Below are 26992 nucleotides of genomic sequence, written 5' to 3'. Positions count from 1 at the left end.
ATCGAGCAAGGTACGCGCGTTGGCCAAACGTGCTTCTACCACTCGCCCCAGATGAAGCACAGCATGCCAATCTATCTCCCTCGCAAAAGGCCGCACTCACACATCACCAAGGTCCCCGCTCAATCCTTCAATGCTCCCTCACATCCCTCCTGTCTTTTCACCCTCCCATCTTCAAGCATACCCCAAATTCCAAAACCTCCTCAAATTCCGCTCACTATCCTCATCCACATACGGCGGCACCTCCCGCACCGTCACGCTCTGGCCATGCACCTCCGCCACCTCGCCCGTCCTGTTCGGTTCCTCATCCACAAACAACCTCACCGCCTTCTGCAGCGTACTCATGGGCGTCAGCACCATGCCCTTGAACAGATCCTTGCTGGGCGCGATATTCGTCTCCAGCACCGCCGGCGCCAGCGCGTTGATCTGGATCTGGTGCGGCAGCAGCGCCGGGCCCAGCGAGCGCGTCAGGTTCACCAGCCCGGCTTTGCAGGCCGCGTACAGCGGCGCCACGGGGAAGGCGTAGATGCCGGCGTTGGAGGCTGTGAGGACGATGGAGCCGCGCGAGTTGGAGTCCGGGGCGGGGCTGTTGAGGAGCAGGTAGTGGATCGCCAGCTTGACGGTGAAGAGCGTGCCCGTCAGGTTGACGTCCATGGTGCGCAGGCCCGGTTCCGTGGGCTCGACGTCGGGCGTGGGAACCGTAGCCGGGATGAGGGATTCCTCGCGCGAGATGCCCGCGTTGGCCATGACGACGTTGATGCGGCCGTGCGCCGTGTACACGGCCCGGAAAGCCGCGGCCACCGAGGCCCAGGTCGCGATGTCGCATTGGTGGTACGAGAAGCTGGCGTTCGCGTGGGCTTTGCTGAGGGCGGGGAGGAGGTCCGCGGGAGCCGAGGCGTGGATGTCCAAGATGGCGACGTGGTCGCCGCGAGAGCCGAAGTGGTTCGTGATGCCTAGGCCGATGCCGGATGCTCCTCCTGTAGTAGCCGAGTCTTTGGTTAGGATTCGAGGCTGTCACTGGCCTGGGGGAGAGTGTTGCTTGCTGCGTACCTGTTACAACGACGACTCTGCGTCGCTCGATGCCGTTCGCGATCATCTTGGCGGGGAATCTTCTCTTCGCAAGTCTGGCTTTGAGGATTTATCTTGCTTACTGCCGCTCTAAGAGAGAGAGAGAGAGAGAGAGAGAGTGTGTGTGTGTGTGTATGTGGTTTTTTACCTGTATAGTTCTTCGCTTCGGAAGCGGGCACGCTACCTGTTAAGACACTCAAAAGGCGCCCATCCATCTGGAGGTGGGAAGGGTATATCCCGCTTGCTGCCCCACATGCAGTGTTGGGTGCGCGGGGCTTTCACCCACTATACTGGCACGGGATCCATCTACGAGCAGGCCAGACTCTCACCGCAAGCCTCCACACCGCAAACAGTGGAACCCCGGATTTTTGAGATCAAGGGGTGACACGATAATAGCAGCGGATTAAACCCATCATCAGGTTGGAATCTTGGGGAACGGCATGAGGGAAGACGGGGAGACGCAGACGGAGACTCTTCGCTTCTGGTGGGCATTCATTCCCCCCGACCACTCTATCCTGGCGGGGAGACAGTAGACAGTAATCCCAGCTCTACTCTACCACTCCATTTCGTGTCCAATCGCCGCTACGCTCGTGCGTAGGTGGGTATCTCAAACCGCCCGAAAAGCACCAGTAGTAACCCGACCCAAGGCCAACCCGTCCAGCTTGTCATCCACAGCCAGGGTTCGCGCCCAAAAACGGCCGTCCATCGACCTGCAGTCATTCGCCAGGTATGGCCTCTCCTCGAGATTCCTTAAGGCCTCGACGCTCACGTCGATCTCATTGAACCAACTCCTTGCATCCTCACACGCTTTGGGCGCACCACTCAATGTACCGTTATCGCGCACGATCGGCTTGGGGAGCACGTTGCGCATGTCCATGATCATGTGCAGCACCGAGGCCATCGTCTCACCCTGCTGCACCAGTTGCGAAGCCTGCTGGTTCTGAAGCGGCCAGGGTCGTGGCTGCGTCTCTGGTGACTGCCACTTTCGATACAGCCAGCACATGCGCTCGGCGCAGTTGAGCAGCAGGAAGCAGGCCAAGTACGTCTCGAATAGAGAAGCCTTGGGTCTTTGCAGCCGGGTTTCCAGCTTGATCAGGAGTTTGTGCACATGCGTAGCTGCCAGCGACTCGATCGCCGCACAGAGCTGGTCTCGGACCAGACTGTACGAAAGACTCGCGGTATCTTTGGTGATGGGCTTTTGCAGCTGGCGTGGCTGACCGGCTTCCTCCAGTACAAGTTTGATTACTATCTCCTCGTCGACCAAGAGGAGTGTGGCTGCGTACAGCTCGAGCGCACCATACAGGATCTCGTCATTCTGGTCGGCAGCTAGGCGTTTGGCGAGCTTGAGCGTGCCGCGCATGATCGAATTTTGCTCGCGATCGAACAGCTGGGCATACTCTTCTTTGAGGTAGCGGTTGAGCTTGAGCAGATCGGTTTGAGAGATAGTCGAGGGGGAGTGTTCAATGAGGAAGACCTCGGGCTCTTGACATTGTGCCTCAGTCGATGGAGTCGACCGAAGCCGGCACGCTCTGAACGACACACTTGCATCGCTTGAGCCAAATGATACGCGGATGTAGCTCTCAGGCTGATCAATAATTCTGGCATGCTTCTCCTCTAGATTCCGGACGTTGTTATTCGCAAGCTCAAGTTGTAAGCCAGCCGAGTAGAGTGTAATCTCTTCGTGTAGCTTGACGCGTTGGCAAGGGTGTCTCCACATGCGCGGATTGTGCACGTTTTGACACTGCTGGCATGGATCCTCTCCTGAACATGGTTTCTTGAGGAGTCGACATCGTATGCAAGCGCCCTGCTGTCTGACCTTGGCTGTCTTCTCCCGCTGCTGCGGTTTCAGCTTACTTGTTCTTTTCGGTCGGGCAGCTTTTGGTGAGTCGCCTGTATCAGATGCAACGTTCGTTTCGATGGTGTAGGAGTCAGGTACACTGGCTATGTTTTTCGGTGGACTGATAGCTCTAGTGGCTGGCGGACTGGAGAATGAGTCATGTGAAGAGTCTTGATTCGGGGTAGCCGAGGATGTGGAGGACTGTGTTTGTGGAACACTCGAGTGGACTGGTTCTGCTAGAGTTCGATGAAGTGCAGGTACAAACCCGTTATTGCTTGGAAATACGACGGGCGATTCAGTATGACCAGGCATGGCTGGCTGCTGTGTCAGGGTAGGTGGGACCGGACTGGAAAGTGATGTGGACAATGCCTGAGGCAAAGCCAAGGCTGGGTTGGTTGATGTTTCTGCAACACTGTTGACATCTTGTTCGTTATCATCAAGGTCATCGACAATCGTGTAGAGATTATGAACTTCTGGGCTAGAAGTCTCGTGGATGTTGGGAATATTCTGGGACTCTTGATTCGTGTCGTTGTTGCTGTGTGGTGGCAGTGCTTGAGCTGGTACAGAGTTTTCATAAAAGTGCGTATTTGCATAGCCGATGTTGGGATCGATGGGCACAGAAGACGTTGGGAGCGTGTTGGGGTTTGCTGGAGGCTCATGAGCGCTCACACGACGAGCAGCTTCAGCAAGACCTTCCAAGCCGCCGTATGTTGGAGGCGTTGCACTTCTGGAGCTGGATCCATCCCGCTCGCCCCTCATTCCAGATCGATGGTTGAAGTGTCGAGCGAGGACATCTTCTCTCTCCTCTTGGCCAAGGTACGGGCATTTGACGAGATGGTCGATGAGCTTCTCGGGTCGGCCGGTTTTGTCAAGGATACCACATTTCCTGCAAGTGTGCTCGTAGCGATTCGACTTGTCCTTCAACTTGTTGCCGCGACGAAAGTACTCGCCCACGAGTGGATTCGAGGGACGGCCCATTCTGCACGTGACAAGTGCCAACCTGGGAGGAACTGAAGCCAGAGCTGTGGAGCGAAGATCGCAGCAAATGCGATTTTCGTACCACCTCGATCGGCCGCAAGCCGTGGCTGCTACCGACCAACGAAGCCGCGCGATTTTGACTCAATGTGCTCCAGTGCCATATTCCAAGCAGTTGCAAATTCTCGGTATGCTCTTCGGAGTAGATTTCGGCTGCGTCCGATGTTGTACAAGATGTTATCCTTGTTCTGGACTTCTGGAGGAACTTTGAGCGGTTGACCGCCCGCTGAGTCAGTCGAGGTGGCTGGTCTCATTGGCTTGGCCAAGACCTCTAGAGGCTGGAGACCGTGTCGACATCGGGTGGCTGGAACCACAGTCTTACCGAACACCTTCTTATTCACGACGTCCTCTTCAATAGGGTCCTGGTGACACCCATGGGTGAATGGCAAGAGAGTCCATGATGCCCGGTCCTGCGACCAGCCTCGGATACAACATCGCTGCCGGGACAGTTGTGGACCTTCCACTGCTCGTCGATAAGCATCCCAGCAGCCACGAATGCTCGACCGCCGGAAAGGATGTCAGCGAGTCGCTGGACGTGATCGTAACGAGAGGGCTACGTCCTCATAGCTTGTTAAAAATTCCGCGACGAAGACCATTTCTGCGCCTGTTGCAAGCCTTGCTCATCTCACCCTTTCCACCCCTTCTCAGTATCGCCCCACGTTGAATCATCAACGAGGACATGTTTCTTGGTGAGTTAGGCATGACAAGTAGAGTTCTGTGGCATAGTCATCTCGGCTTGCAGGTCAGTCAGACTCCGTTTGCGGCAAGATATTTAGATAGCTTTGGTGTGTCTAGGAGCAAACGGGCATCCGCGTGATGATGTACTAGAGGGTGCAAAAGAACTGTTGTTTGCGCTGAAACTAAGCAAGAGCTGGTTCGTGAGAGGACGTGCAGTCGCTGAAGCGCCGAGTGATAATTGCAGTCTGTGACAGGAGAGCTTGTAAAGCGCCAAATGAGGCTTTCATTGCCGCCCAGCACGCACAAGTTCCATCGTCCTTCGGTATCACCCCTTTAGACTCGTATGACAACTGTCAAGAGTCTAGCTGCATCCCCAAGCCTTTCAACGTACCCCAACCACGAACACAATCAGCAGTCGAACTGATCCCTCCAGCTCACGACACATGAGGCTCAACCAAGAAGCCAGGACTGTCCTACCATTTTGTGACTTTTTCACCGCCGCATCACTTACTGACCACGGTCCATTTGACATCAACATCACCCCACTTCTGCTCAATCAGCTCCTCAGTCTTCTCCCACGGCACATTGAAGGATCCCGCATTGAACTTTGGGCAGAAGATGTCACCAGGCTGAGCTGCTCCGGAAACCTCAGCCTCGTTCTCAACCTCAACCTCATCCGATCTCGCATCTTGCCATTGCAACAGGGAGCTCATGAGTGAGGTGCCAGTCGCAGCGATGATGTCCTGCTTGGAAGATACACCAGGGTTGCCTCTCTGCTTGTTGGGTTTGCCATAGCCGACGCTGGTGAACAGACAGGCTATCCAGACGGCTTTATTCGCGGTGCTGCTGCGGGTCGTGGCTTCGTAGTCGGCCGGCTGTGGTGGAATTAATAGGCAAGTACCGAAGATATCCTCGATCGAGTTGTCTCGCTTGCAGTGCTGCTCGTAGACTTTGTAGGCGGCAGGGAATTGCTGTTTCAGTTGGAGCGCGATTCCAGAACCCCAGGCGCCGAGACAATTGCAGGCGTCTGTACCGAATTAGTCTTATGCAGGGTTGTGGGGTAATCAACACTTACGGACAATGACACCTTGTTCCGACACCTTCTGCACGACGTCGCCCTCTTCATGCGTCAACTCGATACCCATCGCGGGGAGTTGGAATGGGAAGAGAGGTTGCCTTGGCGTCGATGATTGCGAGATGTACCTCTTGCTGGCCGTTGGAGGAAGTGGAGAAGCAGGTTGATCCTTCCAGAGGAATTGTGAAGACGTACGGAAGAGTGACGCTGGTAGGCTGTGTCCAAACCTCACCGCTGAGTGACGACGCTTAGTCGCGGCGTTGGGAGTGACGGGCGTCAGTGGTGTCGAAGGCAAGAAAATGAGCCTCTGTTCTTGGGCAGAGTCTTGAAGCAACAGCCATTGTCTCTCGGCACGCCTTCCGTTGCGCAGCAGAACCCATTTTCTCAATTCTATTGGCTTTGGCTTGCTCTTTCTGTTACGCTTCTTGATCCTGTGTATGGAGTCGGGTGATTGAGATAGGGGCTTGGCTTGGCCGGGCAACGACATTGCGGACAACAGGGGGAGTGATGGGCAGCCTAATAGCAGAGCGGTGCATTCAACACGACGCCAGCGCCGTTGGCTGAGTGCGAAGAGGTGATGAGTATTGTTTCGGATGTAATTGATATTCCAAATATGCGAATAGAGGACCACGGCGCGAGTGTTGAATAGAGAACAAACACGATGGACCGGCAAGTCTGAGGAGCGCAATCGACCCAAATGCCATATGTGGGGTGGCTGGGGACAATAGAAGGCGTTTCAATAGGAAGAGGATCGGTATCGGGGATATCAGTGAAGTTGGCTCCGGAGGTGGGAACGCGCTGAACAATCGCTGCAAGCCAACCACTCAACAAACGGGACAATCCATCCTTGGGATGACACTTGCGACGAATTGCTGCACCTGTATCTGCGGCCTAGGGACAACCGACGTAATATACTGCGTATGCAGACTGGTCGTTGTCGTTATTCCTGAAATCTGTAGTATGCCAACGGCCTGATATGCTTTCCTCCACCGACTCGCAAGGGGATCGTGAGCGCTACAGCTTCATTCCTTCAGCCCCTCGACGCTCCGGCGCCTGAAGATACCAAAGATGCTCTTCCTGTGCTTCATCTTCCACCTTCCTGTACCACTGGCTGCAGTCGATCTACATACCTTGGTAGCCTGTGTCTCGCTCGGCAAGGGTGTGACGGCTCGATGAGTTGGTGTAGGGGTCTTGATACTCTCAGCGGCGTTGAAATTGCTCATTCTCTTGCTTCTTCTGCTCTTTTGACGACTGAGCGCTCGGAAGGCTGTGTCTTCTTCGTGAGACTGCCTTTCTAGCTGCTCAATCTCCTGCAACACCGTCATGCCATTTGTCGCCAGGTTCGCCTCCGCAACCGCTTCGTACCTCACGAGGCCTCTTTTGGGATTGATGCTCAAAGTCTCGTGCATGAACTGTTGGATGAGATGTGCGCTTCTCTTGTTCTTGGTGGCAGCTATCTCCGGAGTTAGTGCGGCGATGATGATGCTGTAAGCCGGCTCGAAGCTGCCACCCATGATCATGGGAATGTCTGTTGCCACCATGGCAATGATACAAGATTCTGGGCGCTGGTAAATCTCCGACAATCGAAAGGATAAGTCAATGAGGAATTCTTGTTCCGAGTCAAGCTGTAGTACGATCAGCTTGCATCTTCCAAGGCGCAATCCACTTACACAACAGTTCAACTTGACCTCGGCAAGAATCGTCGAATCGCGCACGACTCGCTCTTTTGCGGTGTTTGACGGCTCTCTGTAGGCAAAAGCGTCGCTATAGTACTGGCTCCTTTTCTTCGACAAGTGAAGGCGTGACCACGATTCCTCTAGGCTTAATGCATCTGGCAGGTCGCCCATCGGTGCGCGCGAAATGCGGTGGAGTTGAGTCTCATTGGAGAGCTCTGGAGGAGTCGATTGAGCTCGCTGCAAGTTTAGCATTCTCCCAGGCGCAGGCGAGAGGCGGCCATTGAGGCGTGTCGAGGGGTCAGGGGTTTTCTCTCGTGGAGGAGTGGGAAAGGCATTTTCCAGCTGCCCAGCTCGAACTCTGCTAGCTGATGAAGGAGGTGTCTCGTCGTTCATCTCGCGACTGATGAACGTGTGGCAGTATGCCTCGAGGTTACGGCAGAACGGTCAGACGCACAGGGCTTGAGTTTGGTATGTATGCCATGAATGATCGCCGAGTAAGAGCTGTTGAGTCGCGTGATAATTATGATAGATAGTTTCAAGTTCATCCAAGAAGTCCAAAACGACTTATGTCTAGGTGAGCACAAAGGAACGCAAGCAGACAACCATAGTCCTATGTGCGGAGAGGAACTGGAAGAGGTAGAGGAAGGAATTGCGTACGCGGTCCGGAGATTGATTCGGGAAGTTGCGCGAACATACAAAGCAGTTCCTTCCACAGCAGCTGGCTTTTGACTTGAAATAATGCATGGTACAGGTCAATCAGTTCTGATGGCGATACAACCGGGTGCTTGCAGGTGACATACCGCGGTTCAGGGGGCTTGCACAAACATATCGAAGTACCTTGTAGCGATGCCGCGGACAACAGCAGCTACCCACCTACCCTTTTACTCGAGCTCCTTTGCCTCAGGCGTTGTCCGAACAGAATCATCGAGACTGAAGGGAAGAAGACTCGTCTAGTTCGACGTGCAGTTGCGAAGACGATGGGCTTCTGCCCAATGGCCGATCTCCTTGGCACTGACCTCACTTCTCTGGCCCATCTAACTTGTAGACCGCACTCATTGATTCGGACTTCGAGTTCCTGGCTGTCAGGCGTCTTAAAACGAGTCAGCCATGAACTTCGATTGCATACCTCAGTTTGCGATGGTAGACATCTCTTCTATAGGCAATAGCAACCGAGCATGCGAGCCACCCAAGCCATCTCCCCCGCATTGAGCGGCATCTTTAACGCCTATGACATCAGGTGTGTCAGCTAGACCAGGTCCAGCAGAACTCAATGGGTACCACAGATATATATACCCGTAAAGGAATCGACCGTGGCAACCACTGAGACCTTATCTAAGCATTTCCAGACACATCGAGCCCAATATTACGAAGAGTAGGTGCAGCACGTTCGGCAAACCATTCAATCAGCCTCTGTTCCATTGTTACAGTCACCTGTATACGGCTGACACGATCAGATAGCTCAAAAGAATGGCAGACAAGGCCACTGACTCCGTCAGCGAAGCTGGTCAAAAGGCGGCATCGACGCTCCAGGTATGCAGATTCAGAATTGTGCTGCTCCCAGGTCTTACATATATCGCCAGGGTAAGAACGACAAGAGCTTATTTGATAAAGAAGGGGCCGTCGGAAAGCACTTTCAACGCAAGTCCAACCCCCCCGCAGAAGCTGGGTCGTATATCTGACACATGCTGCAGCTGATGGCGCCATCGGATCCGTAGGCGAGTCCATTGGAGGGCCGTTGAGCCAGGACGGAGGTCTGCAGATGCTCCTCCTTAGACGACTTGTATCAACAACTAACAAGCAACAGCGATTGGTAAGCAATTCACTGCAGATGGTAAGTCGAGTCCGCGTTTTCGCGCAATCCTCTGACTCCGAAGGTGCCATCGGTGGCAGCGTGCAGAAGAACCTTGGGGATCAGAAGTGAACCCGGCAGCACCATGTTCATAACACCGCCTCGACACTGTTCATAGGACTTTTTGGAGCATCTCAAGGCCCATTTTGGCGCTTTCGTTGGCCTCAAAGTCCCATATCCATTGCATTCTGTGCGCCATGAAAGCTCGAATTCTCTCCACATCGTCTCCCACACCATCGAGTTCGAAATCATAGAGCAGTCCAGCTTCACGGCTCGTTGTTACCAGCTTCTGGGTTCGTTCTTTTCTCCTTCTGTCAAAGACCTCAAACACACGCTCCACCGCGCCTCTTTTCCAGCTGGCCACTCCACCAAAGAGAGCTGCGAGTATCGCAGCGTCTTCGATGGCCATTCCTGCGCCAGCGCCTTGATGGGGAGTTGAGGCGTGGGCGGAATCGCCCATCAATATCACTTTCCCTGCCATACCCACTTAGCTTGGGAGCTGGGGCACATCGAACAAGCCCCACTTCTCCGGTCGGTCAAGCATTGACAGCATCCTTCGGACTCGGTGGTCCCATCCGGCAAAGTCTTCGAGCACTGCTTCACTGCTGCTTTGCACTACCCATTCTTCACCATGTTCCCAAGTCCGACCTTTCGTCTTTGGCGTATTGAAGGCGACAATATTGAATGTCTTGCCCTGATCTATGGGGAAGCCAACGATGTGGCCTCCGTAGCCTGTGATGATGATGTTCTCGTTCGCCCAGTGACCTATGCACTCCTCGACCTTCTGGGTTGGAACTAGACCTCGATAAGTATACTTGCCAGTGAACCGTGGCTCATACTGCAGGCCCATCACGATCTTCCGGACTCTGCTCTTCACACCGTCAGCACCAATGACCGCGTCCACCTCATCAGTGCTTCCGTCGGCGAAGCTCAAGCGCAGACCGTCTCCACATTTGACAATGTCGTCAAGCCTTTTGTTGAACGTCACGTAATCATGCTGATCCTTGCTCCGCAGAAGCTTGAGCATCTCTTCGAGAAATGCCGCTCGATGCACATTGTGCGTGGTGTTGTGGTTGTATGGCGTTGCTCCCGGCACCTCCTCCAGGCCCTTTAGGTCATTGATGCCGGAGACACCTCTGCCGTCCATGCCCATGATGAAATAGTGCCACGCGACCATCTTCTTCCCATCCCTTTCGACCACTGGTGCCTTTGCCGCAATACGTTGATAGCTAGCGTGTAGGGCAGGGTCTACGACGTGCATCGAGCGAACTGCATTCGGGCCAAAGCCGACGCCAGCACCGATCTCGGAAAATTTGGAGGCCGCCTCGTAGAGATGTGGAATGACTCGAGTTCGCGGACAGTGGTGAAGAATCCCCAGCAGCGTTGAAAGACCACTGATGCCACCGCCAATGATAGCGACTCGCAATGGAGCTTCTCTAAGCGTGGTGTTGGTGTCGGCCATTGCTGCTCTACGACAACCTCGTCCGCGTTCTTATTCGAGAGCGACCTGCTCCCATCAAATCACCGACAGCCGTCGTTAGCCTATTCTCTGTCTATCAGCGGTGTCGGGGGACATCTGATCGAGCAGCATCACATCCGTCCGTCATCTCAGCCTTTCGAGACGCGATGGCGGCACAGCAGCATAAGCAGCGTCGACACTTGGAAACTCCTCTGCACTGAATCCGCGAACAAGAGATGATCACTGATGCTATTGTAGGCGATGGGGACTTCGAACTTTCTCCAAACGAATGTGCTTGTGGCCCCGCTTCATTCTTCTCGCGCCAGCTCGGGATATCGTGCATGACACCCATCGGAGTTCTGACTCGAAGAGTAGGCAGCAAGAGAGGCGGGGTCTTTCACTGTAGAAACACTAGCCGATGTACATGCTTATCACTTCAGTCTTGCAGTGGTCAACGGCTTCCGATGCGGCATTGCGAGCGGGCAGTATGCGAAAGCGGGGCGGACTCGAGTATCAGCGGCTAACTGACTTCCGAGGGAGGACCCTCTGGGACTGCTACTTCCCTGCTACTACCCATACGCTGTTCGTGCTTGAGTGGCTGGACTTAAAGCTACAGGGTAAAATGTCGATGGCGAATAACAGATCTTGACCACGGCGCTCACCTCAGGGCGTTACGCGGGGCTTGCTGCAGACTGGTGGGGACCGGTTGCGCTGGCAGCTTGGCTTCTCTCGAGGGCCCTTCCGGAAAGACTAACCCGACATCGAGCTCGCACCTACATACGAACACAAGCACCGGGGTCTCAATGGACAGGCGCCTACCGATCCGCCCGCAGCCACAAATGCACCTTTCCATGCAGGTGGCCAGCTATTCTTTCCACTACGCAGAAGCAAGCATCCCACCCGGTCGATCGTGGTGCGACGCTGATGGGCTGAGCTCCGTGGGGCGAAGCTCACCTCACGCAAGCGAGTGGGCATGGACGCGAGCTCCTCGAGGGAGTGCCGTCAGGCCGCTGTCATCCAACACAATGCATGCGCGCCACCCTCGAAGGTGGGTCTTTCGACGTGCGTTCGTGCCTAGAAGACGGGCTCCTTCGTCTACGACAGCACGCATGGCTAAATACCACACCGCTTGAGAATTCCCTATATCATTCACCAGATCCCGCGCTTCCGCGTCGGTAGCGATTTTTGTGCTTTTGCAAGTTGTCGCTGCATTACTTGAAGCTGCCCCAAAGGAGAATCTAGACCTGAGGGCCTGTTCGCCGTGTTTCAGGATTCTTTCGACTGGAGCAGAATCTGAACAGTGTCACAAGGTCTGTGTATCCATCGAACACAACGCGAACACCATGGCGGACGGCGATGCGCGACCGCAGGTCGACCCGGTTCAAGTCGACGTGAGACCCGCCAGCACCGCGAGAAGCGCCACGCCTTGCTAACTCTATGCTTAGCCTGAAGGAAATACCGACGCTGTTGATTCCAGCCTAGGAGACGATGGGTTTTCCCACTATTCCGAGTCATTGAGGTCTTCTGTCATGCAACATCGTTTCGAGAATGGTCGTCGATACCACACCCGAGATTCGAAGTGGTATGTACCAAACGACGAAGACGAACAGGATCGAATGGACGTCGTTCATCATCTATGGAAGCTTCTGCTAGGTGGAGAACTGGTCAAATACAAGGATCGCGTCGACGACTGGTCTCGTGTGCTCGATGTCGGTACTGGCACCGGTAAGCCGTCAAAAGATGATCTTTAGCTAGATGACACGCTGAAGCAAACCAGGAATCTGGGCAATCGAGATGGCGGATGAGCATCCAGAGGCCACAGTAATTGGAACAGATCTGTCTCCAATACAGCCGTCATGGGTGAGTAGTCTTCAGGTTGTTGGCCACTAAGTGCTGACATCTGACAGGTCCCTCCAAATTGTGAGTAAGTCGAGCAGGCTGTCCATGGCTGCTGACAAGTGCAGGCCATTTCTATGTCGAAGATGCGGCGCAAGAGTGGACATTCGAAAGTCCCTTCTCCTTGATTCACACAAGAATGATGTCAGGATCGTTCCCGGATTGGCCATTGTACTATCAGAGATGGTGCGTTGTACCATACCTGGATCATATCTTGTCGCTGACGTGAGACAATAGCTTCCAGAACACCAAACCAGGAGGCGTGATCGAAGCTCACGAGTACGAATTCCAGATCTACAATCAGGGCGGAGAGCAACCACCCGCCGTAGGAGAGTTTATCACATCCATGATCGAAGCGAGCACGAAACTCGGCAGCAACGTCGACATCGGCCACAAACACCGCGAATGGATTCAGGCAGCAGGCTACGAAAACGTAGAGGAGGTCCTGTTCCACGTCCCGCTGGGAACCTGGGCCAAGGAAGAGCGTCTGAAGGAGATCGGTCGCTACAACATGGTGCAGATGGTGGAAGGCATCGGAAGCTATGCGGCCGGCGCCCTCACCGCGGGCCTCGGAAGGTCAATCGAAGACGTGAACCGACTGATCGCCGAGTGTAAGAAGGAGTTGCTGGATAAGAGCTTCAGGCACTACGTCCAGTTCCGGGTCGTGTATGGGAAGAAAGCGAAGGATGGAACGGAATGATGCTAGTTAACTCTGGCGAAGAAGGGTCACAAGCTCGGCGTTGGTTGAGTATGAACAAAGCAGGCAGATTGGGATGTACATGCAGGATACCAAGTAGATAGAAGTAACGACAACGATAATGACATACATAGCCCGTGTAGAAATGCTTGAGATCATCAGCCACTCATCAAATCTTTAGTAGCCTCTTTTGACCACCCACAAACTCAGGATAGGCTATGCTGACTGACGGACGGCTTTGGCATCTCTACGTCTGAGAAAACGCTCCTAGGCTGACAATACCATGAATAATAGCACTCCCGAGCATAATGTGAACGGTTGTTTGTCGCGGTTGTCTTTGAGCCACGGGCGGCCCTTGTACCCACTCCCCCCTACCGGGCCCAAGAAATGCCCGCGCCGTAGGCTACTGGAACCCCACCATGCCGCCCCATTTGGAGGCTCCGTAGCTCGTGTCTCTCGGCGGCAGATCGGGTCAAGACCTTGGTGGCTTCATGTTTTCAATACCCCCAAATTTGCCCTCGGAATTGCGCCCAAAAAGCGCACGTTCAGGTCTTCGGCCGCGTGGCCTAATGGCTAAGGCGTTGGTTTTCGGTTATGCTGTATAGCATCAGCATCAGCATACGCATACCCACCAAAGATTGTGCGTTCGAATCGCATCGTGGTCGACTTTGATTCTTTTTTGGCCAATAGCACTGTTGTTGTTATTCGATGTTTTTGTTTTTGCTTCAGAAAGAAGAGGTTGAGGGATCAATGAGCATGAAGGGGGGAAAGCCGGATCTCCGAATATGCCGTCAAAGTTCTGGGAAAACGCCAAGACTTTCCACCACGAAGCGGAGGATGGATACTGCTCGCACTGGTGGCTGCTGGCTGCTGGATGTTTCGAGGATGTGCTAGAACCATGTGCTGTGTTTCATATGCCTCTGACAAATGCTCAGGATCTGGAGGAACATCCAGCCGAAGAGGCATGTTGCGCCAGCGGCAGGACGGGCTTCATTTTTAGGGCTCGCTCCGCGAGACTTTCTCTGACGTTTTCTCGAAGGCTAAGATATCACCAACAGCAGCGTGGCTCTGAGTTGTTAACGCGCCGGATGATACTCTGATCAGAATAGACTCAGCTTTGGCGCTGAGCGACACCTACGGGTCCAATGCCTTTTGGGCGCTCTGCACGGGTGACTTACCTCTCCTTAGTACTTTATACAGTGGCAAAGTGGACACTTGCCTGAGCGATCATTGATGCCATCATCAATCGCAACATGGTGCTAGTTACTGGACGACAAGTCGTTGCCTCGCCAAGACAATATACAAGGCTGCTTGCTACCCCTCGAAGCAAGCCACTCTGACCTCCCCTGGAACTAGTATTGTATTTGTCATCTATTCACGAACTGTCCGAGAACACTGGCAGTACGCCCAAATGACCGCAGTCATCACCAAAGTCCAATTCCCCCCCTCGTAGCGACGCATATGCTCCAGCTTCATAGCCGGAAGCGCTGGCCGAGGGTCGAGACGCAAGGAGATCTAACGGAGTTTCGGCAGCGCCCAGGCTTCGCAGGGGCATATATGGTTTTGAAGAGGACTGTAGCCATGCAGAAGGGGGCTGCGGGGGTAAAGTGAACCGTCGCGGCAAGCCTGAGAGCATCTGGGAGAATGAAGGTTTATGCACCTGTGCCACGAGGGAGCATAATTCACTGCCTGAGAAAAGACCTTGGCACGCTAGTCTCACCTCGGCTTGCACATTGTAGGGGAGAGGAACAGGAGCGGCGGCGGCGATTGTGTACAGAGTCGATCATTATTGGCCATCTTCTTGCGTATGTGCATGCCTGTACAGCTTCCTCTCCTTCGGTGTGACACTATAATCGGCACGAAAGTATCACGCGCCTGACTCGTGGCAGCGTGCTACACCTTTCATTCCCATCCATATGTGCTTCATGCTGTGATGACAATGCAACGCCGGCGAACTCAGCGCTCGTACGCGGCAAGCCACCTCCTGGTTGGGTATGTATGATCAACCTCTTCTCTTTTTCGGGTCGTCAGCGATCGTAGGCGGCGAAGGTCATAATCGTCCGCACTAAAGAATACCTTACACATATCCACAACCTCATCTGCTGTACCCAAGACATGTGATGAGCGTTGAAGCGAAGGTGACGAATCGAACCGCTGTATCCATCCCTACGTTGTTGTCGTTATGCAACACATTAGCCATCGCACGCTTGCGAGCTGATCGGAAAAATGACAATAAACAGATCATGATGAGGGCCAGACACCGTTGTCAAGGAGCCTGAAGAAATCCCACTCGGCCGCAGCCTCGGTCTTGAAGTTCCAGAAGATCCAGCCCGAGGCCTGGGTTTCGGATACATCAATCTGGGCTCGAATGTAGTTGGTGGTTGCCGTCTTGAGATCTTGAGTCCACTGGTCAATGAAGTTAACAGAGGCACAGGAGCCGATGTACTCGGAGCTCTCGTAACCGCCGTTGTATGTTGGGCGCGAGAAAGTTCCATCGTAGCGGGCGCCGATGCCGTAGCCGTTCTGACCGAGGTTAGTAGGCTGTCAGAAAGTAAGAGAAGTCACTTACTAGAGCGGGCGCGCAGTCGGTCATAGCCGCTGTCCACTCGCCATTGACGACCGGCTTGTCTGCGCCGCCAGCCCAGTTCCCAGCATTTGAGTACGCATAGTCAACATGTCCTTGCCAGTCAAGCTGCAGGAGTTCATCGGTAAAGACCTGGTATTCGTGGTGGTCAACGATGGTGTTCTGGCCAGTCAAGAAACCGTTCCAGGAGCTAGACTCGGCGAAGCCATCCGAGAAGACAACACTGCCGCCGTAACCAGCACCACGGACTGCATCGTAGCCCTGCTGGGTGTACTGCTCAGTACCATCGCGGCCACCAGGGAGTACATCCATGAGCGGCTCATTGAGGAGCTCAATGCCAGCGACGTTGGAATAATTGCCGTATCGCTCGGCGACCTGCCCAATCACGTCGGCGGTAAAAGAAATGGTGTCGCCACCAGTCCAGCCAGGAGAGTTTGTCCTTTGGCCGGAGTTATCGAAGCCATTCTGCGAGAGTGGTGCGCCTGCGCTATTAGCTCTGGATCAAGCAGCTCTGGCAGACCTACCGTGGAGATCAACCCAGACGTTGAGGCCAGCATTTGCGGCCCAGCCAATAGCTTGGTCTAGATACTCTGCAGCGCCCTGAATGTATGGGTCGCCATCATACTTCTGGAAGGCCCAGTAGCCTACAGGGATCCGAACCAGGTTCAGACCGGCACCAGCAATTTTCTGGAAGTCGGCTTCCGTCGCCCATGATGCCCAGTGACTCTGCAGAATCGACTCGGCGTTTCCGACGTTCTGGGTCAGTGTGTACTCGTCGACAACACCGGACTGTGCTTGGAAGATTGACGGTGTGATCCAAGGCTCTAATAGCAGCCAGCCACCAATGTTGACGCCTCTGATGGGACCACCTGTCTGCCGTTTTAGAATCGGCTTGCTGGGATGTGTCAGTGCTGTGTTCTTCGATTCTACCACGAGCATACGTACGCTGCAACGGTCGCCGCCAGCAAAGACGCGACCAACGCCTTGTCAAACAACATGTTGGCCTCTTAGTCAATTCAGAGGAGGGTTTCGGTCCTGAGGAGCTGTCTGATGCAAACGGCAAGAGCGATGAACCTGGTAGAGAACAAAAGAGGGCAGGAATGGGCAAACGGGACTCGCGAGGAAGCTTCTTAAGGGACCAAAACTTGGGGTAGGAATGACGCGAAGCTATGATCGTTCTGTGAGATCGGCAGCTAGGTTGACCATGAGGTACCTTGAAGTTGGGCAAACGGGTGGAAGCCAACGAGGTCACAGCGCTTGTGCTTAGGCAACGTGACCGCTCTTGGACCGTGGAGAGGGTCACAAGCTGTGTCGATCAGGGCATATTGACAGTCTTCCAATGAGGGACAGCATGGAGACAGCTCGGAGAGCTTCAGAGCTCTGGAGCTTGCACAGAATGGACATGACCGGGGCGTGCAATAACGTAACCATGGAGCCGCGGTGTGAGATATTGTGGAGTAGAGCATGTGCAGGAACAATCAGAAAGAAAGACATAGGACCGTGATCGACCAGCCGAGCCATGTCGTCGAGATGGTTGGTGGAAGTCGACGCCTGAGCTGCCTAATTGAGCTCTCGGGGCAACAACTTCAGGGCTCGGCCTGGGTGCCTATTCCAGAGCCTCGGCTGACCTGGTTATCTTGGCACCACACAAACGATTGGACTGCCCTCCTCCAGGGACAGCGCACAACCTTGCTTCATTGACCGTTTGGCCAGGTCTTGTCGTGGCAGACATCAATTCATCGGGTGTGAGTTGGCTCTGAAACCTGTTGATGCCTGGTACAATTACGGGGAATGGTCCGAGCAGTGGATTCGGTACATGAATTTCGCAAGTGGATTTGCAGCTAAGCTTTTAGAAGAAGGGGTGCTTAGGGTGCTACCGCGGCGGCGCCCCGAATCATTTCAGGCATTGAGATGGCTAGCTTGGGTGACCCTGTGGCTCGCTATTCGACGGCACGCCGGGCCCTCCTGCGGAATGGCGTAGGAGCCTCAAACGGGGTACCCTAAGGTGCGGAACCCTGGTTGATCGCCCGCGCGACGTACCCTAACCCCTCCGCCACCCATGTCACTTTGGTACCCCCGGAGGTCACCAGGTCACGAAAAACATGCACCGCAGCTTGTGAATATGCATCCCCTTCCACCCGGCGTGTCGTTGATCGTCATCGACGCAAGCGACGAGAACCATCTTTCCGATGTTACAGTGCGGAGGCGAAATGCGGAGTAGTGCAGAGCAACTCGGGCGACCTTTAGGCTGAAAGGAGGGGGACAACAGCTTGCTGGACCTTGCTGGACCTTGCCGTCGCTTGGATCAAGCTGATACATTCAGGTGCCAGATTCACTTCGCCTTGCTCCACGCCATATTTCGTCCGGTGGACACCTTGGGTAATTGACAAGGTCCGTGTCTAGGTACCTGGCAGAGATCTTGGTTTTGTGCAGACATCAGCCAACAGGATGACTGGCATCCTCCACATGTAATCTGCCAGGCACCGATCAGCTCTCCGCCCCGGCCAGCCCGTGAGCAGGTTGCTTGAGTTCCACTGCCAGGCCACCACGCAAGGAAAGTACATGCATACTGTATGCTCGCGCAACCAATAAGCGGTCTGCAGTACAAGAAACGTGCTTTGCTTGTTGTACATTCTATGGCTACATGCTTCGGCTTCTACTGGTTTTACATATGCCATGTGGTCTCGTTACCGGTCTATCAGCAAGGTCTCCGGTAAATCAACCATAATCCGTTCACGCTTGCCTGACCGTAACAATCTGCCCCTTTTGATGATCTACAAATACTTGAGCCCGCCAGCGACTCTAATTCAGTCCTGATTACATGACTGCAGCAATGCTTTGTCGCTCAATAATAGATTTCTGCTCGTCATTGCGAGACACGCGGTAATAATAATCCGCGAAATCTCCACACTGCATGTGTCTCAAGAACTCCTCGTCGTGGGTGATGACGATCAGTTGGAAATTCGACTGTCCCTCTCGTGCCTTGATGATACCGTGCAACGCTTTGGCAAGAGCCTCGATGTTAGGCTGGTCGAGGTTGGTCGTCGGCTCGTCCAACGCGAAGACACCGCAGTTGGTGCTGAAACACTCGGCTAGTGCAAGTCGAATGATGATGCTGGCTAGTACTTTCTGCCCAGCACTGCATCGTCCACGCATGTCCATCTCGGTCCCATTCTTGACCATCATCACTCGGTAATTGTGCGACTTCTTTCCCGTTGATGCATCCCCGTCCGCTCGAATCTCAATCGTGTCGATGTCCGTCCCCTGGTACACCGCTTGCCAGAGGTCACTGATTATGTTGTTGATTTCACTCATCTTCAAGCTGTGGAACTTCATGATGGCCTTGTCTAGTGCACCGCCATAGCGGGCAAGGTCCTCCACTGCAGCTTTGGTCGTCTCCACCTTGATATGTGCATCCGTGTACCGTCGGGGCGCATCTTTGAAGTCAACCTTGAATTGCTGAAGGATATCGCCCAGTTGTTGATCCTGAGCATGCATGGATCCCATCAAGTTGGATTGTTTGGCACTCAACACATTGTGCTCGCGTGTGAATTTCTCTGCTTCCGCCATAAGTCGTGCTCGATCGATGTCGGCATTGTGCGACTCAAGCTCCTCAATCTCTTTCCTCAGCTGTTCCAGCGCTCGGTTGTCATGTCGATACCGGAGGTTGTCGGCATATTGTCGCCGAGTGCTTTCACCATCTTTCTTCTGATCGTTGAGCTTGTTCACTTCAGCCGACAATTTGCCCTGCGCCGTCGTCAGGCTCTTGATCTCGCCCTCGAACATCTGGATCTCGCGATCAACATTGGCGAGCTGGTTGTCACCTCCACGCTTGAGGTATGCCGAGATCTGATCGTTGAGCAGGTCAAGAGATTGCACACTTGACGTCAACTCGGATGCTTCTCGACTAAGCTCTCGCTCATTGGCATCAGCTCGCTCCGAGATGTCGTCTAGTTTCGTTTTGGCCGTTTCAATCTCAGGGTCGAGCCCCTGGATATCGCTGTCAGCTTTCTCGACCGTTTCTCGCTGCTTCTGATTTTGTGACTTGTATTCATCAACGCGAGCAAGCAAGGAAGCCTTCTTCTCGAGTTCGAAGCCCGTGGACTTCAGCTCACTCTGTAGGTGGTGTAAGTCGTTACTCATCTCCGTCAAGTTCGACCGCGACTGCTCTTGTTCACCGGTAAGCCGAGTAATCTCAATTTTAGTCTTTCGGATCTGCTCGCCAACAGATGAGATCTCTTCCTCGATATCATCAAGGGTGCGACCTCCCGATTGTTGAGACTGCTTGACGGACAGCTCGTCAGCTTGTTTGCTGAAATCCTTGACCTCAAAGTCGTACTTTGCAATGGATGCCACCGTCTTTGCAATGCTTTCCAGAGCCTTCTTTGCCTCTTCGCGCTCTTGGAAGACCGCATCTCGCTTCTCAAGAGTCGTGTTGACGGTTTCCTTCTCAGATTCCAGATTTTCGAGTTGCTTCTTCAAAGCCGGTATGGTGATATCCCCAGCTTGCTTCCAATTGTCATAAGCCGCACGGACACCTTGTACAGCTTTGAGGAACTCCTCGGCTTCCTCAAGATGTGACCCTTTCTCTTGCTCGATAGCTTGTCTGACCCAGCTTTCTACGCGTTCCTTGGTTTTCTTGAGGTTCGGGTCATCAGGCCCTTTGAAGGTTCGGTTACACGTACGACAAGCGGGCTTGGTGGGATGATCCATAGACGCCAGGACCTTTTCAAAGTACTCCTGGAGTTGTTTGGCGCCTCCACCACTACCTCGCGCATCCTCGGCGGCAGTTTCTGCATTCATCAGGGTTTGCTCGTATTCAGCAGCTTCATCACCCGTAGCTTCGGCGATCTTTTGCTCGCAACTTTTCACTAAGGCATTCTGTTGCGCGAGATCTGTACGAGCAGCTCTCGCCCTAAACGCGACTTGTTCCAGCTCTTGTTTCGTTGCATCTCTCTCCCGCTGAGCAAGGTTCAAGTCGCGACTAACATTGTCCATGGCATCCTGGAAGGATCGCTCGAGCGTGCTAGGCTGAAAGTCGTGCCCAAGAATCGATTTTAAACGTTCGCTGTGCGCATCGACGAGCGTCTGCAAGCTGCGTTGGCGTTCTTTCATCTCCTGCTTGACAAGGGCGAGTCTCGCAGTCTCGCCGGCTCTTTTCGTGCCCCGCACTAACTCATTGCTGAGACGACTGCCATCGGCTTCCAGAGAACTCAAAGAGGAGTTGGATTCCTTGAGTTTCTCGGGCCATGCGGATGTTCTGGCTACCTTCTGAGCATTGTCGATTTTCTCCTTCAGCTCATCGATGCGCGTTTCGATGGTAGCCTTCGTACCCTCATCAACCCGAACGTTGTCAGCTTTCTTTTGGTATTCGCCAGCTTCGCGATTGTTGAGCGCAATCTGACGGTTCGCGGAGATCTTGTTGTGCTGCAGAGCCTCTCGCTGAGTCGTCAACTTGTTGATCTGACTACGAGCTTGCTCCTTTTCTGCGTTATGGTCCCGTTTTGCCCGGTCAAGGGCAGACTGTCGTTCCTTGTGCTGCTTGCGAATCTTGTACAGGAAGTCCTCAACATCTTGGTCGTCTGACAAATCATCGTAGCCACGAATGTTATGCTTAGACGCCACATCGCGAATCGTGGCCTTTCGGCGAGCTAGTTGGCGGTTGTACTCTTCCTTGTCCTGCTGGAACTTGCCCCGCTCGGCTAGTTTGACATCCAGCAGACTGCGGCGCTTTTCGATTTCATCAACGTAAGACATGTACTGCTCCTTCTTGCTGACAATGAGACCCTCCAACTCCTGCTGATTCTCATCAAATTGCTCGAGCGTAGACTCAATCCATTCGTCAGATTCCGACATCTCCTTGAGAGTGGAACGAAGGCTCTCGACGTTCTCTCGTCTGCTAGCAGCTTCGATACGTTTGCCTTCTAGCTGACCGAGGATGCGAGCAAAGCCTTCCGATTCTTGATGCGCATTATGAGCACGTTCCTGAGCTTTGATCATGCGTTCCCCTAGATCCTCAACCTCGGATCGCATCTTTTCAATTTCATCTTGGAGCTGAAGTGACTTCTTCTTAGCCTGGGAAGCTCGATCTTTGTCTTGCTTGGCTTGGGCCTCGATAATCTTCATCTTATCCAGCTCGATCTTCTGCGACTTGCGGATGTCGGCGATGTTCTTGATAGCCTTGGTGTATTTTTCGGCCTCGAATATCTCATCGAACTTTCGCTTGAGGCTAGCAGAGTCGCTCAGTGGCCACAAGCTATCCTCCTGATGACAGAAGATAACGTTCTCCAGCACAGCAGTCGAGGCACCCAGGTATTGAGGCATGATTTGATCAAGCTCAGCCACACGCGCCGAGATAGCAGAGCGTTCGCCATGTCGTTTGATGGAGAGCGAACACTCGAGGGTTTTCATCGATCGTGCGGTTTTCTTTATGGTGAGTTGGAGGTTTCGAGTAGCGACCAGAGGGATTCCCTTTGTATCGGTAAAGCCTACTTTGATTTGAGCATTGGAATCGTTATCGCCGTTCAACTTTGGATCGTGGATGAAGGCTCCGCCGACCTTGGCACCTGGTGGCAAGATTCCTGTAAAGGCATATTTTAATGACTCGATGATGGTTGTTTTGCCGGAGCCGTTGACGCCAACAACGAGAGTCAGGGGCGAATAGAAGACTATGGTCTCTCTGGCGCCGCGTGAATCAAAGGAGCGAATGCCCTGGATTCCGAGTCGGTCTAGATGAGACATGGTGGTGTTTGTTGGGGGTGATCAAGCTGCGGCGTCGTCCATGCTAGAGCCGGCAGAGAGCTGCAAAGAAGGGAGCTCTGGCTCGCAAGCAGCGAAGTTCTGTGTCAGACGGTATTTTTCACGGGCCTCGTGATGGCCCAAGTGATACTGATCAGGCAAGAAGATCAGCAAACGTTCAGGCAAAAGTGGGGTCAATCAGGCAACGACGCGTCCGCGGAAAGAACGGTCGCGTGTCGTGTCGCTGCCCCCCATTAACCGCCATCACGTGATGTAAGTCCGAGCTACCAAGTCTTGGCGTTTTGGGATCTCGATCCCTCGTCTCAGAGCGGGCACAGAGTGAGCTTTGTCGTGTCCTTTCCCACTCATCTCAAGCCACCAAACCCGACTCCATTCCTCGAAGCGAAAGGCCGCCGTGCCCTCACCTTGCAGGCCTTGCTTCCCAGCCTTTGCCATTTTGACGCTACTGCTCAAAACGTGGATCCCTGTACCACTGAGAACCTGAGCCTACACCGGCCCAGCCTTCAAGCCTCGTTTCTGGCCCACTAGGCCCTTTCAGTTTATGGGCACATACGAGCCCGATCCATCGCTGATGGATCCAGGATATGATTCGACTATGCTAGACCCTATCATGCTCAGCAATATCGACATGAATAATTTTCACGCCTTTTCCGAAGATGTACAGATGAACATGGGCTCTTATTCTGCTTCCGCATTCGACCCCATGGACGCTACCATGTCTGTCGCTGAGAATGGCGTCCGCCCCAACACTTCGGAATTGGACCCGAACGCGGTGGGAGGAGGCCCCTTGCCCGCTGGCTTCGGTGTTCAGGTGCCTCACTCTGGAAGTAGCACGCTGACAGAGTTCACGAAACGGCGAAATTGGTCCCAGCGAGTCCTCGAGGAACTCAAGGATATGTTGTATATTTTGACCTCAGATGGGCGTCTTTTATACGTGTCGCCCTCAACGAAAGCCCTTACTGGTTATGAAGCTGCCGACCTCGACGGGAAATTCATATCGGATTACATTCACCCCGACGATGCGGCCTTGTTCATCCGGGAGTTCAACGAAAGCATCGCGACCGGTAACCCACTGCGCTTTTACTACAGGTTTCGTACCGCCGAAAATAAGTATACTATCTTCGAGTGCCATGGTCACCCACACCTCACCAGTGATGTGTCCCATCTCGAGATGACTGGCGGCCCTGTCAATGCTCCAGGTTTCTGCCGCGGTTTCTTTATGATGGCCCGCCCCTATCCAACTGGCAACTCTCAACTTCTTGACTCTTTCATTGAGCATAAAATCGAAAACGTCCGCCTCCAAGCACGCATTGCCGCCCTCAAAAGCGAAGAAGACGAAGAAGCCGACAACCAAGTAAAGCACTATCACAAGAAAGCCAACACAACTGACTCTACTGAGATCACTGCCAATTCCCCTTCCCAGACCTCGGCCGGCGTTCCCGCCGATGCGCAATCCATGCCACCCCCTGCGAAACCTACCGTCTCGAATATCGCACTCACGCGCGAGGCTCTCGATGAAGCAAACTCCTTCGCCCGACCCGATAGCATCACCGACAAGATGGCCCGCTACGAAGGCTCCTCACATGTCGATTCCATCGAAATGTTCACCGGCTTGCGCTACCGTGAAGGAGAGCGCGCACACGGTATTTCCACTGGTGGAACCTCGCCGGCGCTAATCCGGGGCGATGCTGGCATCGACATCCCAGCCGACAAGACAGATCCACGCTACGGTGGTAGTATTTATCCCGACAAGAAGCCCAAAAAAGTGAAGTCAGCAGATGAGTATGTGTGTACGGATTGCGGCACGCTGGATAGCCCGGAATGGCGACGAGGGCCTAGCGGGCCTAAAACGCTCTGCAACGCTTGTGGGCTTAGATGGGCGAAGAAGGAGAAGAAGCGCGGCGGCCCAAGTGGCGGTGAGACGCAGGGCAGTGGCAGCGGTGGGGGCGGAACTGCTCATTCTGGTGGTGGGAACAGTGCCGATACCACTACCGCTGGGACGACTGTGAACGCAGGAGCGGAGGCTAGTGGATCAGGCCCGCACCAGCAAGGGAATACGGATAGTGTGTGAGACATCTGCAGGGCTGGAAGCCATTCAGTCTATCACTTCGAGACGTGGATCCGAAGCAGAAGCAGAAGCCGAGATGCCAGCAGCGACATGCAGCGCACGACGTCGAGAGTGCCGCAGCCAATTTTGACTCTCCGAAGGACAGCAAAATTAACGATCTGCGCAGCCCAGTTTCGACTCGTCGCGCCGGACCGGAACCGAGGGCAAACAAATAGTCCAGCAAGGGATGAAAAGGCACAATTTCCCTCGACGAGAAAAGCAGGACCGGGCCTCATCGACATGAGCAGGCACACGTCGCAAGCACGAGATACCCTGTGGGCGAGCATTTGGATGGAGCTGGGAAGACGGCGCATCAGGCGCTCTCGCTCGGGCAGAGGCCGGCATATACGGAGTATTGCACGATCATGACCACGTATACGACATGGCCACGATGGATAACGATCACGAAACATTTGTTAGATAGTTCTTGTCGCGACACGCGCTATCTGGTATTCTACACATCCAGAGAGGAGCGAGCAATCAAACCAACCGGCTCGAACACGTATCTTTCGTTCTTTTGTACATGAATGTGAGAAAGCTGAAGGTGTCGTACATTACCTAGGCAACGAGGTAGCGATGTCAATGTCTATCGGGATTTCGTCGGCGTGTGCGTCTGTGATTTGCGTCTACCGCTCCGTCTCTTTTCCCCCAGCAGCTGCTGCCTCATCATCCATCCTGCCTTCCGTGTCGATGAGCACCATATCCTCATCTTTGTCGGTGACAATCGTGGCCTTGACTTCGCCCGTCTTGTCGTCCACCTCCATTGCATCTCCGGTCTCCTTGTCCACCATCTCATAATCTCCATCCCCATCGCCGTCCTCGCTCACCCTTTCCCCCACCTTGCCTTTTTCTGCTTCCTGTTGGGTGTGCTGCGGGGGCGGACTCCCAATTCTGACCTCCACATTCTTTCCCTCCACCTTCCCCATGTCCACAGCACCAACGACATCCGGCCCTCTTGCGTGTGGTGGGCCATCAACTGCATCCTCCGCATCCATGTCCTCCCCTCCATTGCTTACTGGCATTGGTGGCGGCGCTCCATTACCGGCCGAGATGGGCACCACACCGGCCTCCTGCTCCATACGCATCAATTCGCCTTGAGTGACTGCGCCTTCGGGTCTCTCGGGCACGAGTGGATCGTGGATTGGTGTAATCGCTGCTAGCGTACTGTTGTCCGCAGTGGTTGAGGATACGAGTTCAGTATTGTGGGCAATAGGCTCGCCGAGGTTATCATCCTCATCTTCCGGGGCTGCAGGGCTGTCAGATTGTGCATCACCGCTGCTGCCAGTCGCGCTGGCTGTGGTGCCACCAGAGGACTCTTCGCTCTCACCGCCGTGCTCGGCTTGATCGTGCCCGCCGCTCAGCCCGTTACGCAGCCAAGGGATGGGGGTCAACAGCGCGCCACCAAGCGATTCATCGCTACCGAGGCTAGCACTGTCGTAGCCGTTGCGAGTAGCAGTGCTGGCATCCGTGGGAAAGAGTATGCCACCGCTGGGAGCTAGTGTTTCGCCGTTGACACCATTAACCAACGGGGTCTGCTCAGATAGTGGGAAAATGTCTGCTGAAGAGGAGACGTTGACGACACGGTCCACAGCGCGGAGCCATGCGGGCAGCGTCTTGTAGTATTTGGTTGGACTTAGTATCAGTTCGGCAAGGCGCTGAATTGTGTGTGGTGGGCGTTCGGAGAAGGAGGCGCGCAGCGTCGCGAGTATGCCGTTGAGTAATTGTATAAGGGACAATGGGAGGTCTTCAAGACCGTTCGAAGGTGCGTTAGGATCTTGAGAGGCGGGTAGGGAGTCCGGAATGTGTGACGCGCTGGTTGCGGAAGAATTGGGGAAGAGGGGAACTGGAGGGAGGGTGCGCGCGGGCGTCGACGGCGCTTGAGGTGTAGCGTTCTGACCCAGGTCGCCTGCATCTGTTCTTGGTTGGGTCGGTGAAGAAGTCCTGTTGACGTTTGTGTAGGGCCGTGGTATAGGGAATTCATTATAGACAATCTTCTTCATAGTCAGCACAATTGGGGCAGGAGCGCGGGCGCGGCCAACGTACATGGTTCAGCTTTTCGAGCAGAGGTTCTATTATGGTCGGCCATTTTGAACTGTTCACAGTTTAGTGATGCTGGCAGCTATCGCGCAAGTTCCGTACTAATCCATCTCGCCATCACGAGCGACTTCTTCAAGAGTGTTTTCGTCTGGCGAATTCAATGTCAGCACGTGCTCATCAAAATATAGGTGTGCAAATCAGCTGTTGGCAAACTCACCTAATGCCATTGTCCCTGGAG

The 26992-nt window shown here is 54.1% G+C and overlaps 11 protein-coding genes and 1 non-coding gene across 12 annotated transcripts; 3 read left to right on the top strand and 9 right to left on the bottom strand.

Moving 5' to 3' along the window:
* Positions 1 to 171: 171 nt before the first annotated feature.
* Positions 172 to 1093, bottom strand: HMPREF1541_00650 (uncharacterized protein; the record flags this gene model as incomplete). The annotated part of the gene is made up of 2 exons (XM_008712955.1): positions 172 to 974; positions 1048 to 1093. 2 exons carry the CDS (start codon positions 1091 to 1093, stop codon positions 172 to 174), a joined length of 849 nt encoding a protein of 282 aa, XP_008711177.1.
* A 579-nt stretch (positions 1094 to 1672) lies between these two features.
* HMPREF1541_00649 (uncharacterized protein) lies at positions 1673 to 3880 on the bottom strand (the record flags this gene model as incomplete). The annotated part of the gene is made up of 1 exon (XM_008712954.1): positions 1673 to 3880. The coding sequence occupies one exon, from the start codon at positions 3878 to 3880 to the stop codon at positions 1673 to 1675; it is 2208 nt and encodes a 735-aa protein (XP_008711176.1).
* Positions 3881 to 5118: 1238 nt separating this feature from the next.
* Positions 5119 to 5760, bottom strand: HMPREF1541_00648 (uncharacterized protein; the record flags this gene model as incomplete). The annotated part of the gene is made up of 2 exons (XM_008712953.1): positions 5119 to 5642; positions 5691 to 5760. The coding sequence occupies 2 exons, from the start codon at positions 5758 to 5760 to the stop codon at positions 5119 to 5121; spliced, it is 594 nt and encodes a 197-aa protein (XP_008711175.1).
* A 952-nt stretch (positions 5761 to 6712) lies between these two features.
* HMPREF1541_00647 (uncharacterized protein) lies at positions 6713 to 7759 on the bottom strand (the record flags this gene model as incomplete). Its single annotated transcript, XM_008712952.1, has 2 exons — positions 6713 to 7315; positions 7361 to 7759. The coding sequence occupies 2 exons, from the start codon at positions 7757 to 7759 to the stop codon at positions 6713 to 6715; spliced, it is 1002 nt and encodes a 333-aa protein (XP_008711174.1).
* Positions 7760 to 9327: 1568 nt separating this feature from the next.
* HMPREF1541_00646 (uncharacterized protein) lies at positions 9328 to 9624 on the bottom strand (the record flags this gene model as incomplete). The annotated part of the gene is made up of 1 exon (XM_008712951.1): positions 9328 to 9624. One exon carries the CDS (start codon positions 9622 to 9624, stop codon positions 9328 to 9330), a length of 297 nt encoding a protein of 98 aa, XP_008711173.1.
* Positions 9625 to 9702: 78 nt separating this feature from the next.
* HMPREF1541_00645 (uncharacterized protein) lies at positions 9703 to 10677 on the bottom strand (the record flags this gene model as incomplete). The annotated part of the gene is made up of 1 exon (XM_008712950.1): positions 9703 to 10677. The coding sequence occupies one exon, from the start codon at positions 10675 to 10677 to the stop codon at positions 9703 to 9705; it is 975 nt and encodes a 324-aa protein (XP_008711172.1).
* Positions 10678 to 12017: 1340 nt separating this feature from the next.
* HMPREF1541_00644 (uncharacterized protein) lies at positions 12018 to 13270 on the top strand (the record flags this gene model as incomplete). Its single annotated transcript, XM_008712949.1, has 6 exons — positions 12018 to 12065; positions 12120 to 12399; positions 12452 to 12534; positions 12582 to 12594; positions 12639 to 12756; positions 12808 to 13270. The coding sequence occupies 6 exons, from the start codon at positions 12018 to 12020 to the stop codon at positions 13268 to 13270; spliced, it is 1005 nt and encodes a 334-aa protein (XP_008711171.1).
* Positions 13271 to 13822: 552 nt separating this feature from the next.
* HMPREF1541_00643 lies at positions 13823 to 13932 on the top strand. The gene has a single exon. It is a non-coding gene; the product is annotated as a tRNA-Arg (tRNA).
* Positions 13933 to 15508: 1576 nt separating this feature from the next.
* HMPREF1541_00642 (uncharacterized protein) lies at positions 15509 to 16790 on the bottom strand (the record flags this gene model as incomplete). Its single annotated transcript, XM_008712948.1, has 3 exons — positions 15509 to 15790; positions 15837 to 16333; positions 16376 to 16790. The coding sequence occupies 3 exons, from the start codon at positions 16788 to 16790 to the stop codon at positions 15509 to 15511; spliced, it is 1194 nt and encodes a 397-aa protein (XP_008711170.1).
* Positions 16791 to 18668: 1878 nt separating this feature from the next.
* HMPREF1541_00641 (uncharacterized protein) lies at positions 18669 to 22592 on the bottom strand (the record flags this gene model as incomplete). The annotated part of the gene is made up of 1 exon (XM_008712947.1): positions 18669 to 22592. One exon carries the CDS (start codon positions 22590 to 22592, stop codon positions 18669 to 18671), a length of 3924 nt encoding a protein of 1307 aa, XP_008711169.1.
* A 628-nt stretch (positions 22593 to 23220) lies between these two features.
* Positions 23221 to 24681, top strand: HMPREF1541_00640 (uncharacterized protein; the record flags this gene model as incomplete). The annotated part of the gene is made up of 1 exon (XM_008712946.1): positions 23221 to 24681. The coding sequence occupies one exon, from the start codon at positions 23221 to 23223 to the stop codon at positions 24679 to 24681; it is 1461 nt and encodes a 486-aa protein (XP_008711168.1).
* A 662-nt stretch (positions 24682 to 25343) lies between these two features.
* On the bottom strand, positions 25344 to 26762 carry HMPREF1541_00639 (uncharacterized protein; the record flags this gene model as incomplete). Its single annotated transcript, XM_008712945.1, has 1 exon — positions 25344 to 26762. One exon carries the CDS (start codon positions 26760 to 26762, stop codon positions 25344 to 25346), a length of 1419 nt encoding a protein of 472 aa, XP_008711167.1.
* Between the last annotated feature and the right edge of the window lie 230 nt (positions 26763 to 26992).

The sequence above is a fragment of the Cyphellophora europaea genome, assembly GCF_000365145.1.
Source record: "Cyphellophora europaea CBS 101466 unplaced genomic scaffold supercont1.1, whole genome shotgun sequence".
NCBI classification, from domain to species: domain Eukaryota; kingdom Fungi; phylum Ascomycota; class Eurotiomycetes; order Chaetothyriales; family Cyphellophoraceae; genus Cyphellophora; species Cyphellophora europaea.
Note: the sequence above shows the minus strand (reverse complement) of the source record. Positions and strands in the feature narration are given on the sequence as shown.